Source organism: Austrofundulus limnaeus, unplaced genomic scaffold (genome assembly GCF_001266775.1).
Source record: "Austrofundulus limnaeus strain Quisiro unplaced genomic scaffold, Austrofundulus_limnaeus-1.0 Scaffold148, whole genome shotgun sequence".
NCBI classification, from domain to species: domain Eukaryota; kingdom Metazoa; phylum Chordata; class Actinopteri; order Cyprinodontiformes; family Rivulidae; genus Austrofundulus; species Austrofundulus limnaeus.
Genome location: NW_013952550.1, coordinates 625,572 through 640,717, shown reverse-complemented (window position 1 = coordinate 640,717; position 15,146 = coordinate 625,572). Strand labels below are relative to the sequence as shown.

General features: G+C 37.8%; 1 protein-coding gene across 4 annotated transcripts in view; it reads left to right on the top strand.

The window, feature by feature from the left end:
• The window catches only part of ptprub (protein tyrosine phosphatase receptor type Ub), a 311,934-nt gene that overhangs the window by 217,097 nt on the left and 79,691 nt on the right, over window positions 1–15,146 (top strand). For all 4 annotated transcript variants that reach the window (XM_014016596.1, XM_014016595.1, XM_014016594.1 and 1 more), the window contains exons 9-12: window positions 2,040–2,149; window positions 8,649–8,850; window positions 13,471–13,573; window positions 13,656–13,929. In XM_014016596.1, the coding sequence (XP_013872050.1) occupies window positions 2,040–2,149; window positions 8,649–8,850; window positions 13,471–13,573; window positions 13,656–13,929 (689 nt within the window). The remainder of the gene's footprint in view (window positions 1–2,039; window positions 2,150–8,648; window positions 8,851–13,470; window positions 13,574–13,655; window positions 13,930–15,146) is intronic.

Here is a 15,146-nt window from a genome sequence, read left to right as displayed (position 1 = left end):
GCCACGAAGAATTGAGGCAGTTCTGAAGGCAAAAGGGGGTCCAACCCGTTACTAGCGTGGTGTACCTAATAAAGTGGCCGGTGAGTGTATATATCAACGTTARTATCATGTTAGTGTAAATTCTCAGTCATCCAGAATATGATGAATGTTGTTAGTTTATAAAAGGCAAAGCAAGTGGACTTTCAAGCTTTCAACTGCAAGACATTGCTATCGATATATCAATATGGATCGATCCGTATACCCCTACCTCAGAAATGTATGTCAGATAATTACGACATGACCATTCAGACTGAAGTCGCTTTGAAAAACATCAGAAATGTATCCAGTTTAGTGTTTCGTGAAAAAAACTTTGGTCAGATTCAAAAAAACAGAATTTGTCGTATTTAGACTGTCATAAAAAAATCCAATATGGGCAAAAACATGGAATTTAGGTTAGCTTTGCCCGAAGCCGGACTTGTAATTTTTATCTTTCTCCCTAAACACAAAAAAGAAAATCAAACACTTGAACCTTTGAAGGCATAAAACGACTTTATATTCTAGTTTATGTTCAGTGTAGCTGATTTCAAAAGCACAAAGATGTTGTTTGTGCTGCTCTGTTCAATTTATCTCAATGAGATGAGAGACAATAAAACCCTCAGAACCTGCTCTCTGTAATGTATAAGGTTATATTCTGCAGTATTGGAACAAACTGCAGCTCCCAGAAATCAAATAGTTTCAGTAAAAAAAAAAAAAAAACATTTTCACCTTGATAAATGTGAGACAGTTAAATTAGACCACTCTAATATTAGAGTATGTTGTCCCTTATAGCATTCAGTGTACTGCTGCTAATCTCTCAGTCTTATCACCAATGCACACCTAATTACCTTCTATATTTTAAAGAACTTCTTTGGTTCTGTTTGTATTGTAGAGAACATTTATACGTCTGTAGTTTGCACTAAATGAAGACAGAAGGTGTTTTTGGGCCAAAAGTCGTTCTTCAGAGTGACACGTACAAAAAAAGGTTATAACTCAAACCTGGAGAATATCCTGATTTAACACTTACTATTACACAACCTTTATTATCACATTGTAATTATAAATCAGCTGTAGTGTTACTAGTCACAACACAGTTTCATAATCTTATTTCTTGTTCATTTTAGGTAGATGTATTGTTTTGCCAGCTCCAACACATCAGAGCAGAGGAGGTGACCAGCTGACTGATTTAAGGCTGAATTAGCATCGCTGAAGCTTTTTGTCTTTTTATTGTCCAGATTAAAACAACAAGAAACAAAAGAGAATAGTCAGGTAACCCCAAGATAGGATTTTGTGCTCCTTATCTCCTATTTCCCCCCCTGCTGTAGCTCATCATCCACACGGTGGCTGGAGGCACAAATCAATTCTGCACCGAAAAAAATAAAAATCAGRACAAACAAGATTTTCAGAAAGAGAAGAGATACAGACCCAAAGAAAGAAGATCAACAGAAAACAAGAACACAAAGAGGAGTTTTTTTTACACTGCTCAGATAAAGATGAATATATGTGTATATAAATAGAGCGTATGCAAATAATGAGCACTTTTTTTTTGCAAAAGTCTTACTAAGCAACTTTGTCCTCCAGACTAAGTGAATTCAAAGAGACAGCTCAGCTGTTTGGCTCTTGCTTTAGCCTCAGGCTTCAGTCTTAAATAATAGTCTTCCTCTACAGAGCAGATCTGCTACTGTTTGCAACAAAGAGAAAAAAAAATCTGTGAAAGTTAAATATTCAGGCGTTTTTCTTGTTCAGGATCAAAGGTTCTGGTGAGCAGCTGATATTTATTAATGTAATTAACTTTGACAGAGAATTGGTGTGAAAATATTATTATATATTTTTAATGTTATTTGTTTGTGTGCTGTAGATTTAATATTCATGCGTTTTTATGAACTGACAGCTTCCTGTTTTTATTCCACTGGGAGTCTCCCGTGTGTTGCATTGTAACAACCACTCCTGTGATGGTAACAAGACGAGCTCGTTGAGGGCTCGGCATTTCAATTTCTCTGACAAATGTTTACTCTTTCTCCTAGTCCCCGGAGGCATAGCGCCCGAGTCACTCACCTTCACCCCACTGGATGACATGATCTTCCTGAAGTGGGAGGAGCCCGTTGAACCCAATGGTCTCATCACGCAGTATGAGGTAATCCCACAGCTTGAGGTTTCACTTCGTACATGATTACCTACTGAAGTGTAAACTGCCCCAGAATCTCCAAATKAAATTTATTTCTGCTTGCATTAAAAGCCAAGAGCTGTACAACAGGCGCTTAAAGTGCCTCCTAGATCAAATTTTTGTAATAAATAAGAGCGCATTTTATGAAAGGAAACATTTATCACAAATTACAACAAAAAATTAATGTTGCTGAGAAGAATAGTTGTTGAGATATTAACATGTGAAGTAACAGGAAGTGATGAWTGTCTGCATGTGAACAGAGCATTACTACAATTACCAACAACATAGGTTGTAGAAAAGAATTTGATGTTTCTTTAGTTTATTTTGAGTCACTGTCAGAGAGACATGAATAAAGGCCCTGTCACACTAGATGACTTATGCCAACTTATGAAACATTTTTTATGTCTAAATTGCTAATAAAAGTTATATATTTGATCAATTTGTTCAAATTACATTATGTACACACCGAAAAGAAGCTTCCTGTTGATTTTTTCAATTCCATCTTCAATGTAGATGTCTTTAAAATGTTCATAATTTGGCGTAAGTTGTCTAGTGTGACAGGGCCTTAAGAGTCAGATCAAATAATATTTCAATAAACAAAGACCAGTGAGTTGCCCTTTGTTCCCCTTTGATGTCACTTCCTGTTACAGGTTGGCTGAGCCAAGGTCAAAATAAAATATGCTAGTTATGAAACAAAATGGGTAAATGAATGTGTTATGTCAAGTTTTTGTGAACATTTAAGTATTTTCTTAGACTTTTTTGTATTTGAAATATTTGAACATCACAGACACTTTAACACCTTATAGCTAATGCGCTTCCTTGAACGTTTCTTTCAGTCTTTGTCAGCAAATTTCAAACTGTATATCAATCAACCTTCGATTTTGGGATTAATAAATTCTGWTATTTTGAAGTGGAGTTTTATGGAAACTTTATATACACTTAATATCTTACCTGTTGTAGATAGCTCTTTGAATGACCTCAGTTTGAAGAAACAAAGTTTCRTTTGAACCAGATTAACGAGCTAACGGCTAGTCTCAGTGAAGCCAAAAACTAAAGCTTTTAGGTAAGAAAGTGGATTTCTGCTATTTTAAAACAACATACATCAGTTTATGCAAATGTTCTTTTACAAAACTTTACATTACCACTAACCTTTAGTACAGGGCTATTCAAYTGGTGGCCYGCAGGCCACATCCGGCCCRCGAGTGAYCAAASTTCRGCCCACCAATTGGTCCATTCATCTCTTAAGCCCAAACCCCCGGTTTTCTACTTTAATTACTCAAAGTTCTTTTATWTAAACATAGACATGTTGGTATCTACAGAAATGTCAGAACCTTAGCTACAAGTTGGYAAAAACCATTTCTATGAACGTCTAAGACAGTTAAAATTACAAGCAATTGAAGATAAAACTATGAAAGTGAAAATAAAATTTAAAAAAAWTGGCAAGTCAGAGATGTCAAAATAATATTTGTAATAAATAAGAGGCATACTAATGTGTTCTTTTTGTTTTTGATATTGTTTAATTATCACTACTTTTATAGGGTTCTGTATGTTGTATTCATGATTAAATACAGCAAAATAAACCATTTCAAAGATAATGGACCTTTGTAATACATGTTTTATTTACATAATGACTTTAATTGTTGGATGTTCGGCCCCTCAGCTGTTGACAGACAGTGGCCCCCGGAGCAACTTTGAAAAGCCCTGCTTTAGTAGAAAGTTATTTATTTATTACTTGGTTTTCCAAGTGCAAATATCAGCAGCTAGATGTAACATTTCTGGGGCAGCCTGAGATACTTCCCCCAGAAAAAAWCAAAACTGAAATTTAAATTGTCAGTAATGTAAAAGTTGTATAAACATTAACACCTCGGATATTCAAAATTAGGAGTAATTTAAARGCATCATCATTCCCTTTGGTTCCCGCTCTGACTAGCCATTAGCCTGTCAATCTAGTCAAAATGAAACTCTATTTCTCTTAAGAAMTACAGGCCATTCAGAAAGCTAACTACAACAGGTAAGATGTTAATTGTTCACAACTTTCATAAAGAACCTCATTTCAGAAATCTGAAATGTCTCTTCAAATTGCTATACCTAATACAGTACAGATCATTTTCCTACAGGGTTAGCACAGATAAACAAACAAACAAAAAAATAATCAACTATCAAAGTATTTTGTGTTTGTTAATTCAATACAATTTTCAATTAATTTATTTTAATTTTATTAAAATAACTAAATAACTATATACAATAAAAAAAAAAAAAACGCACAAATCAAAATAAAATGAAAGTTAGCAAAAGAAGAATAAATCTTATAATGTCTGCCCCTTTTATCCCCAGAATAAATTCAAAGAAAACATAATTTACAAAAAATATTGTTTGTTAATAAACAATAAACTGAAAATACTCTAGTAACTCAGCAGCGCTTCAATGGTAACATATTCCAATATGGTAGAAAAAAAAACAAAAACAAATATTAACCAAAAAAAGTCCAGTGCAGGAACAGAAAGAGTTAAATCTTTGCAGCAAAAGACARATGAGTAAACACATGCAGCCAAGCCCAGCAGTGTCCCGAGTTACTGCATCCTCATGAACTCCGGCCACGACTCCTAACAAGATTAGAGCCAGAGTTTAATCAACAGCCACCAAGGATGAGTTTGAYGGTGGAACTAACATGGCTGCTCGTCAAAATGAAGCTCCGAGTTTCAGTAAAAACGTGACGACGGAACTGCAAATCTGTGGCTCCTGAATAAAGGGATGTGTTCAACAATTTGGAGACTTTTGCTCCACAGATAAAGTGTTAATTCTACCTAATCCTGACAAGATAACCCATCTTTAAGCTTAGGTGAGCCGATGAAAAAGGAGACATCCGCTAAGTCCCCCTTTATCTGCCGGCTTTCATCCCACTCATAGCGGCACCGAGTTTCTACCGGTCGTGCATTAATCAATAGGCAGATAAAAATAATTGTCAGTGATGGTGGAAAAGAAAGGAAAAAAATCAAAATGTATGATATTTTGTAAGGAACAGAGTGATTGGAGTATTTGGGGGGGTCGCTGCAGTAGCTGCATCATCAAAATTGAGCAGCCAGGAAATTCAGTTCCACTTTCCTCCTCGTACCAGTACAAGACAATCATCAGCAATACCACCAAAATCTGTTGTTTCCTGAAAGGGATTTATTTTTTATTTCCCAGGTACTCGTCCATTTACAGACATTTTTAGTATCGCTGGTACAAACTAGAGTCAGTACAGTGTGTGCTTAATCACACAAAAAATAAAAAAAATAAAAAAAATCCTCCCGTTTCATCTGTTGGTGCTCGCCGAGCTTAGATTCACTAAAATAGCAGCAAAGGTTGGAAACACTCGCTGACCTTGTGCACAGGACTTGGACACAACATTTTTTGTGTCCCACTGRAACAGAGCCTGACACCATTAATCAATAACTCACATGCATTTGTTTTTGCTGTAGGGCTTCCATTTAGCCGGATAATGATTTTGTATTTACTGTACAACCTCTGTCTGTGGTAAGCAATAAGAAAGTCTGCCTACCGCTTCCAACGTTTGGACTTTCTTTTCTTGACATCCTGTGCAAAGTCGTGTCAAGGTAATGATTGAACAGAATTTCTGGTTTAACAAATAAAGTGAAATATATAAATATATACTTTTTTTCTCTAGAGAATTGGAAGAAATTGTTTGTTTCTTTCAGACCAAACCACAGACAGTGTTAGCTGAAACTGATGTCCTCCCAAGGCTTTTTGCTCTCTGCATTGTCGTTTTTTTTTCGGAACAATATGTTTTTAGTAGCAGAAGCACGGCTGCCTGTCTGTTTAACTGAAAAGATTAGAATTCTGTCCTCAAAACCAGGAGGCAAGAAAAAAAGCATTGAAGTGTTAGATCTTTATAAATGGGGGTGCTTCTGTGGAGATGTTGTGAACAATTAATACCTTACCTGTTATAGATACGTGGATTTGGGGGTAAAAAGATTGATTTTAACTTTACATCTGACCAGTAAATAGAATTCTCTGTGGGTTTTTTATTTTATTTTTATTTTTTGCAAGAACAAACAAAGGTAGCAGCCTGGAGCATTTCCATCACAACTATCCAATTATTTCTGGCAGAATAACTATGTAATGTGAAACTGGTGACTTCATAGAGCAGAGGTGCCCAAAGTGGGGCCTCTGAGCCAAAACTGGCCATCAAGCCATTTGATTTGTCCTGCCAGCAGTTGCCCTGGTTATTAGGATGTAATTTCCTCTTGTCTTATGTAGAAACTGCATTTCCACTTAACAATCATTACATTTATTGGCCCAATRACTATACGTATAAGAGGCTGTAGTGCAGATAGTCTTCACTCGTGGTGCTGACTTGATCTTTGTATTAAGATTAAACATGAAATACAAGTAACTACAAGAGACATTTAGATTAGATGTAAGCACACATGCAGATTTGCACACTTTATAAGACGACAAATACTCATATTTTATCTAAATATAAAATGCCCCATGAGYCTTTGCTGCCTGAGCGTRTGTCRAACTTTCTCCTAGTGCATGTGCTAAAAAAACAAACTAAAGCTAGCAGCCACCACACTGACTGCTAGCTTAATCTTAAAAAAATAAATAAAAGGACTTTAAAAGTATTTGCATTTCTTGTATTATTTTTTAGACATTAATCTCGCAGCCCTCAGATAAATTTTCATTTTGGCCTTCAGGGAAAAAGTTTGGGCACCCTTGTTTTAGAGGATCATAAATTAGCGTCTGAATTGCTTTGAAATTTTCTGACTTTAAAGTTGATTTAAAGTGCCTGTGATGTGCATATTCAAGAAATACAAAAAAAGTCAAAGAAAACATCTTTATATTTCAGAAACTTGGTATAATACGAATGATTTTACCCATTATATCCCCTAATTGGCAAATGTTCTTTTGAACTTTGCTCAGACAAAGTGAAACAGGAAGTGACATCAAAGGGGAACACTTCAAGAAATAAAACTCTCTGGTTTCTGTTTATAAAACAACATATTTTGAACTCTGACTCTTTCTCATCTCGTTATTATACTAATTAAAATAATCTAAAGAAACATCAGATTCTACAGTTTGTGTTGTTGGCCTTCGTAGCAACGCTGTGTTCACATTCAGACATTCTCCTTTGACATCACTTCCTGTTACTTCACATGCAAATATCTCAACAACTGTTCATCTTGGCTGCATGAAATATTTTTTACAATATATTGTCAATGTTACCTTTCCAAAAATGCATTCATATATTTATTACAAAAACTTGACGTCGCAGGCACTTCAAGACTTTGTCTTGAGCAAATTCACTGTTAATTTACCAATCTAATCAAAAACAAAAAGAAAGGAATKCATATCACCCATTGCATTGCATTCTGACTCTCACCCTTCCAATCTTTATCAAATATCTGGATAATTGACTCAGTTTTTGCATTCCCTACGAATTTCAGCTGTAGCGGCCATTTTGGATTGAATGGCCTCCCAAAGTTAATCAGTTGACATGCATCCAATGATCACTTTCTGAGTGTTACATTCAAATCTGTGCAGTTAGTCCATGAGATATTTTGCAAAGAAACAGAAAGACCAACACACAGAGGCACTGACACTTACAGTATCCACATTTTATGGCGGCAGAGGATGATTTCGCCAAAGTGAGGTTTTTCAAAAAGCTATATATAACATTATTTATAACCTTTTCCACAGAAGCCATCTTCAAAAGATCTGAATCATCTCTTTAGGTTCTTCATATGGTAATCAGCAAAGCCTCGCAGTTGGAATGAGACATATATCTAAAGTGTGTGATGTGAGCATCCACACTTCTTATTGACCGTCTGCGAAAGTTCATTCCTTCACGTGAAGTGGATCTCCTCCCTCTCCGCTGTAGATAGTAATGTACTCACCCTGATTGCAGCGAGGTCACATCATTCAACACTTGTCTGTTTTAAAGAACACAAGTGGAAGTTCTCCAGCAGGTACATCTGTGGTAGAAAACCTCTTGAAAAAAAAAAAACTTTGAGAAAAATTTTACTTCTCAAGGATACTTATCCCAGCTTTTTCGTGGTAATCTGTGCTAGCGTAACTCAGGAAGACTTGAGGGATATCAGCTTAAACACTCGAGTGTGCCTTTTAATGTGCGGTGTCCAAAATTGTTGGCCGTAATAATTCAGTTTTATTGCAGGCAACCGTTCACCTCCTGTAATATTTTCTGATAAAGTCGAGGTTTCTCATACACTCGTGGCTAATTAGGTTTTATTCATGTATGATTTTAAACTCTAYTGGGCTACTAAAAAACACATTTATTAAGCTGATTTATTTCTAAATTAAGAGAATCCTAGTGAACWCTTGCAGGGTGTTAAATCTAATAACCTTACTTGAAATTTGTCAACATCTGCAAACAAATAAAAATGTGTGGTTTTATAGTAATAACAGATGATTTTTGTGTGCGCGTGTTTTTCTCACCTACTAACAGATCAGTTACCAGAGTATTGAGTCATCAGATCCAGGGATCAACGTTCCAGGACCCAGAAGAACCGTGTCCAAGCTCAGGAACGAGACCTACCACATGTTCTCGAACCTTCACCCAGGGACAACTTACCTGATCTCCGTTCGAGCGCGTACAGCCAAGGGCTTTGGTCAGACTGCGCTGACAGAAATCACCACTAACATTTCAGGTATCTTCAACAGCTGATTGTTTTTTTAAAATAAAATAATAATTCACACATTTCAGAATCATATTAAAATGAAATATTTAGTGCTTAAAGAGCAGCGGTGCAAATATCTGCTGGAGAAATTATTGTTCAGATGACCATCATTGGTCAGCAGATGATTTTAGCAGGATGTTACTGATGGGACACATCCATCCAACACTAAAACAGAAAATTAAATTCACTATAGAACAACTTCAAGATATTGTGCAAGAAGTAAAAAAAATGGTTCAATCCAATTCTCTGAATAGATACAATAAAGAAAAACATGGATTAYTGTCATCCAGATTGAACTTAAAAATTTTGTTCTTGTTTTTGAAAAAAATCCCCACTCTGTGATTTAAACCAAAGATAAGGGGAAAAAATAGGTTATTCTAAAATTAAATGTTGGTTCATTGCTTTTGGTACATACAAAATCCAGTGTTAGAGAGATTAGYAACAATTCAACATGATGAAAATTTTAACTTTTCAAACACTTTGGAAATGTGTCGCAGAYCTAAATGCATTGGTCAATGAGGGGGAAAAACAATAAATAAGGTTGACGAGATAATGTCAAATATATTGCTTCAAGTTGTTTGCTGTAAATAAAAACTAAAACTATGCCTAAATAAATGTACAGTAATAAAATAAAATGTAAATAATGGTAGGGGAAACACTGTGAGTAAAACAACAAGTATTATCTTGTATCTTTTAAATCTGTTTATTTTGTTTCTTTGAGTCTTAAATTTAAATTTGATTTAAAATCTTTTATTTGTATTAAATTACGTAAAAATAATAATACTTGCTGTGGGCTGCCAGTTAAATATCCCTGTTTTTGACCAAACCATTATAAAGACTCTTAGGGCTGTAAGGACCGCCATGTTTGTTTTCATTCTGCCAGGTGAACTCTGAGCTTGAGCAACATATTTATTTGTGAGACCTTTACCACCAACAACAATGGAGGACTCCACAGTTGGACCCATGTGCTGTAGGTCTACAGTTAAATTTTTAAAGCGGAGTTTGAAAGAGCATTTCAAATATTCAGGAGAAGGAGTTAGATGAGCCAGGACTCATACTACAGACCGGTCTACCTTGTGTTGTGCACTAGAGAAGAGCTTGTCCTGGCAGACTGCCTCAGCAGCTTCTACTTCAGCAATATAAACAAAGCTTTAACTCTGCGTTTGCCAGAGGATCAAATCGAGTCCCTCAAGAAAGCTCACAAGACAAAAACTAATGCGACATGAGCKCACACCCTTAATGAAAAACAAAGCACATAAGATTTACTTCACACAGTATTATCATTCATCATACATATATAAGCATATTGTATTGTTCTATCCCCAATTGCAAGACATAATTCCATCGGATGCAGTGCCCCACTGWATGGAGGAAGTCCTCCAGAGATTTCAAGTCCCGACACAGGTTTTTGAGGCTCCACCTGACTGCATCGCTTGTTCRGTGAGGCACTAGGTGAACACTATTAGGTACTGTTAAAAACAATTTACAGAAACTCACTCATTAATATAGTAARTGCTCAATCTTGCCCAAGTGAATAAAAATAGTTGTGAAGAAAAAAAAAAAAAGCTGTGGAAGGTTAGCAGGTAATAACTCAAATCACACTGAAACCGTCACATATCAGACCTTTGGTGTTTCATTGAAAAAATGTGAGCTTTTTCCTTGTGAGCGTTTGTATAAATCGGTTTGCTTGGCTAACCAGTGTAAGTTTATGCAAGGACCAATCACATCCTCTTATATCGCTTGAGAGTCACTATTGTCTTTGTGTCTATGGTGTATAATGATGTGATTGTGATGCTGTAATTCTGAGTGTTTTTATGTGCTGCAGAACAGGAACCTGCTGAAAAACAGCAATTATGCTGAATCAGGCTTGATTTTTAATAATCTTTTCCTGTTAAATAAATAAATCAAATCAAATCAATTGAACCAAACGTCCTCATTCTGAGGCAGGAGCAAAGAAACTGGAACTGATAAATGTAGATATGAGGACTACTAACGACCATACAGGAAGTTCAAAAACCAGAAAATAAGGCAAACTTTCTTCAATAGTTACAAGAACTGTAGCTGTGTCTCCATCTGCGCTTTTTAAATGAGCATTTTGAAGTATCGCATCAGAAAAGGTGAATGGAAACGGCATGATTCGAAAAAACTTCCTCTAATTTGCAAAAACGTTGATACGCTCGCTTGAGGTGGTTTCTGGGTTTTTCGAAAAAGAGTTAATGTGCAAAAGGAGAGATGGAAACACATTTGCYGAAAAAGTTCTGACGAAGCGAACATTTACCTCACATGGTTGATCAGATGTTCCCCCTGTCTGTCTGATACCGGCCCTGGTACCAGAGCGACTGGCAGCAGGACCTTCCTCCTGCTGTCGGCGTATTCTCAGTTATTCCCATAACATGAAGAGAACTGCATTTCTTTCTCTACGTCTGCAGACAGCATGTAAAATCACCTGAACTACTTTATATGACAGAATAATAACAACTTTCCTGATAGTAGCAACACKTTCCTGATAACTTCTCTCCATTGTCCTGAGATGTGTGGACCCTGCGAGTTTGCGACTTTAACTTCCTGTTTACTACACATGTGTCCGACGAATTGATTCGCTTCAAGCCAGTTGATGGAAACACATCTGATTTGCGTTTCCTCATTTTTTCCGTTTTGCGAAATTTAAAAAAATTCTTAAATTTCGAATAAARATTGGATGGAATTACGGCTTGTGAACTGCCACCATATGGTCCCAAAGCTCTGACTTCACCTTTTGCTTTGTTAAATTTCTATTCTCAGTCCGTTAGTACAGTTTTTGGTGTTTGGGTGTCTCTTTTTTTTATATCAAGAGAAAGTTACTAGAGCAACTCATGAGTATTTGTGGAGTCATTGTGGAATGATGTTTAGAAGGACCACCAGCACATCGAGCAGATGGAGTGACTCTAACTCATGACAACAAGATAACTGTTGGTAAATATTATTGCCAGTTTTTCCATCGGGGCCTTCCTCCCCCCTCTTTAAATCAGTAGTTTGAGGCAGAAATGTTGTGGAATGCAGTCCCTAGTGAGTGACCCTCAGTGGTGCCTGTCTGTAAGGCGCCTTCTCATTAGCTTCGTGTCTCAGATGTAGTGGCAACATCCATCTTTTATTCACAGTCTGCGTGGACTACACTAAGATTTCAAACCACCATGTTCCATAATTAGGAKTTGGGGAGTTCTCTCTTTTGACCTTAGCATTTCTCCTTCACTGAGGCAAAAAAAAAAAAACTAACTTCTGCTCCCAGAATGTTGGAGCAATTTTTCATCGCTTCTCCAAACTTGTGGCACTCTGTCGCCTTGCAGTCCTCTAGATATAAATTAACTTTTAGGAGGCAGAGAAGCACCGCAGAGGGCATGCTGTTGTGTGTTACGGTATAAAGAAGGATGCAGAACATTGTTGGGAGCAGAACGTCACTTCTAAGAGTCTCGGAGCTTATTAGCAGTGATAGGAATTCAGCCTTTGTGTTGCWGCTTTCCTTTGATGGTGCATTTTCACTTGTTAAGGGATGCGATTATACCTCCGAGGAACACGTAGAAGGACCCCTCCTGCTCTCTTTCTCTCTCTCACACACACACACCTATCTTTTTTTTTAAATCTCCCATCTCTTCACAGGCAAGTCCGATTTGTTTAATTATAGATTAAGTTCACAATTGCAGCTTATTGGCTATAAATCACTCATGGCACCAATCCAGACCACAGATAGAGTGCAAAAGTCTGTGCAGATCCTCCTCCTCCTCCTCCTTCGCCAGCCCACRGTGCCGAGCGTTCACTTACACTGAGCATCTCCTAAATCTGCACTGACAGCCAGCAAACACTGAACACCTTCAACAGCCACTACTGTCAGCATCTTTGAACAACACCCACCGCAAAGTACCTGACTGCACACATTTGCTCATCCCCATGCACCGCACGCATACACACACACACACACACACGCATTCAGATGAGTGCACTGTAGCGGTTAATACACTAACATCCCTCAGACAGACTCCGGACCAGACAGCGGGGATCAAACTGTCTTTTAGTGCCACAGACCCTTGACGTCAACAAAGCTTCATCCAGTTTTCTTTAAGGCTCTAATTGATGTCAGCTCATTTCCGCTGCCAGCGTTAACAAACCACGTTTTAATATAATAATTATCCACGCTCTGTGAATAGTTTGCTCCCCTTCCCCTTTACTAATTGACTGCTGATATTAAAGAGAAATGTGCCACAACATCTCCGGGGAGGAGGGAGACTTTAGCCAGATCCTTTCAAACGAGGAAGCCGTTCACTCCTGCGACTTTTAATTGGTGTTTTGTTGAAGACAACTGGGAGGAAATGTGAGAACGTGGGTGCTGGCTTTGCTCGAAATTTCGTGCCTTTATGCTAATAGTAAACCGGGTCAGTTTTCTTTGACACTTTAAGGCTGAGCTTGTTTACTTGGAAGGAAAAAAGAGGCAGAGGCACCGTTTGAACTCAATTAATGCTACCTAAATGAGCGGTGGCTACAGCGAGATGTGTTATTGGTGCATGTGTGTGTGTTTGTGTGTGTGTGGTCTTTGATGTTTGAACCCCAATGTGTCCACAGCTCCTACGTTTGATTATGGAGACATGCCATCRCCACTGAGCGAGACCGAGAGTACAATTACTGTGCTGCTGCGCCCGGCGCAAGGCAGAGGAGCTCCCGTCAGGTGAGGAGACGACACCTCAGACCTGCATAATGTACTATTTTAATCCCAAACACGGCTTGTTAAAGTTGAATCTCCACTCCAGCACCTACCAGGTGGTGGTTGAAGAGGAGACTGTGAAGAAAGTGAAGCGGGAGCTGGGCCTTCAGGACTGCTTCCCGTTGCCCATGTCTCACGGTGAGGCCCAGGCCCGAGGCTCACCGCACTACTACACAGCAGAGCTGCCCCCCAGCAGTCTGCCCGAAGCCAGTCCCTTCACCGTCGGGGACAATCACACCTACAACGGCTACTGGAACAGCCCTCTGGACCCCCGCAAGAGCTACCTCGTCTATTTCCAGGCTATGAGCAACTTTAAAGGGGTGAGTGGTCAAACTCTTACCCCTCCGGTGGGGCTTCAGATCWTAACACTTAACAAACCTTAAGGTTTGGGCGGTAATACAGGTATAATGTTTACCAGGCTGTGTAAAAATAGCAATGATTTGGCTCAAAATATCACCCTTAAAGCTGCAATTTCAATCAGGTCAATGTGCTAACAAGTTGAAACTCTAGTTGCATTTGCATATGAAGAGCGTGCTTCCTATCAGTGGTGGGCACAGTTCTGTTTTTCTGCTAATWGTGGAACTAGCTTCTCATTTAGCAGATTGCTAAGTTTGAAAATGTTCCGCTGATTGTAAGTCCACTGAAAAAATTCACAAGTGTAAAACTTCGATTTCTATGCCATTTATCCCTAATTAAATAAAAACTCTTACGAGCAGTACTGGATGTGTCAGGCTGCGTGTGTAGCGCAGCTTTAGCAGCTAAACTTCAAACTAAGAGCGTCAAAAAGAAATAAAATAACATTTAACAATATTTCAACATGAATACAAAAATTGACTACTTATAAAACATGTTAGAGGAAGTCAAAAAGAAAAAATAAGTAGGTCCTCTGGATGGGTTCTTCTTTAGTGAAACGTTTCGTCTCTCCTCCAAGAGACTTCTTCAGTCTGAGTTTCAGGTGAACTCAGCCTTATAAGCACTGCCTCCACATGGTGGACAAACAGGTTAGTCACATGCAAAAGAGGGCCATCGACTACCAATAGGCTTGATTAGCTCTATTTAATCATGTTGTGTTAATGTTAATGTTAATCATGATGGTTTGGTGTTTATTTTAATATGGAAACTTGTAATATATTTTTTTCTTTTTCAACAGAGCAGAAAATGTAACAATGTTGTCAGAAAAATGAGCTATTGAGCAAACCCTCTTTCAGTGGTTCAGTGCGATCAGTAATTCTAATTCAATGTAAAACTCATCGCTTTGACATCTTTTATCTCTGATGTGTTTGTACACTTTACCTTGCAATTCAGGTAGAGCCATCTTTGACAAATATTTTTGTCTTTCTATGTCATAGCATGGCTACAGCCAATGGCTGAGGCTGAGGTAGAGGTTCCAGAAGGACAATCCTTTCGCTCCCTCCGTTTTTAAAACAGTGAGCCTCTGCGCTTACAGGGCTCAGTATATTAGACTGAATAAGGATCAGGCACATTGTCATTAGGGGTGTAAGAAAATATCGATACACTGAAATATTGCAATATTTCA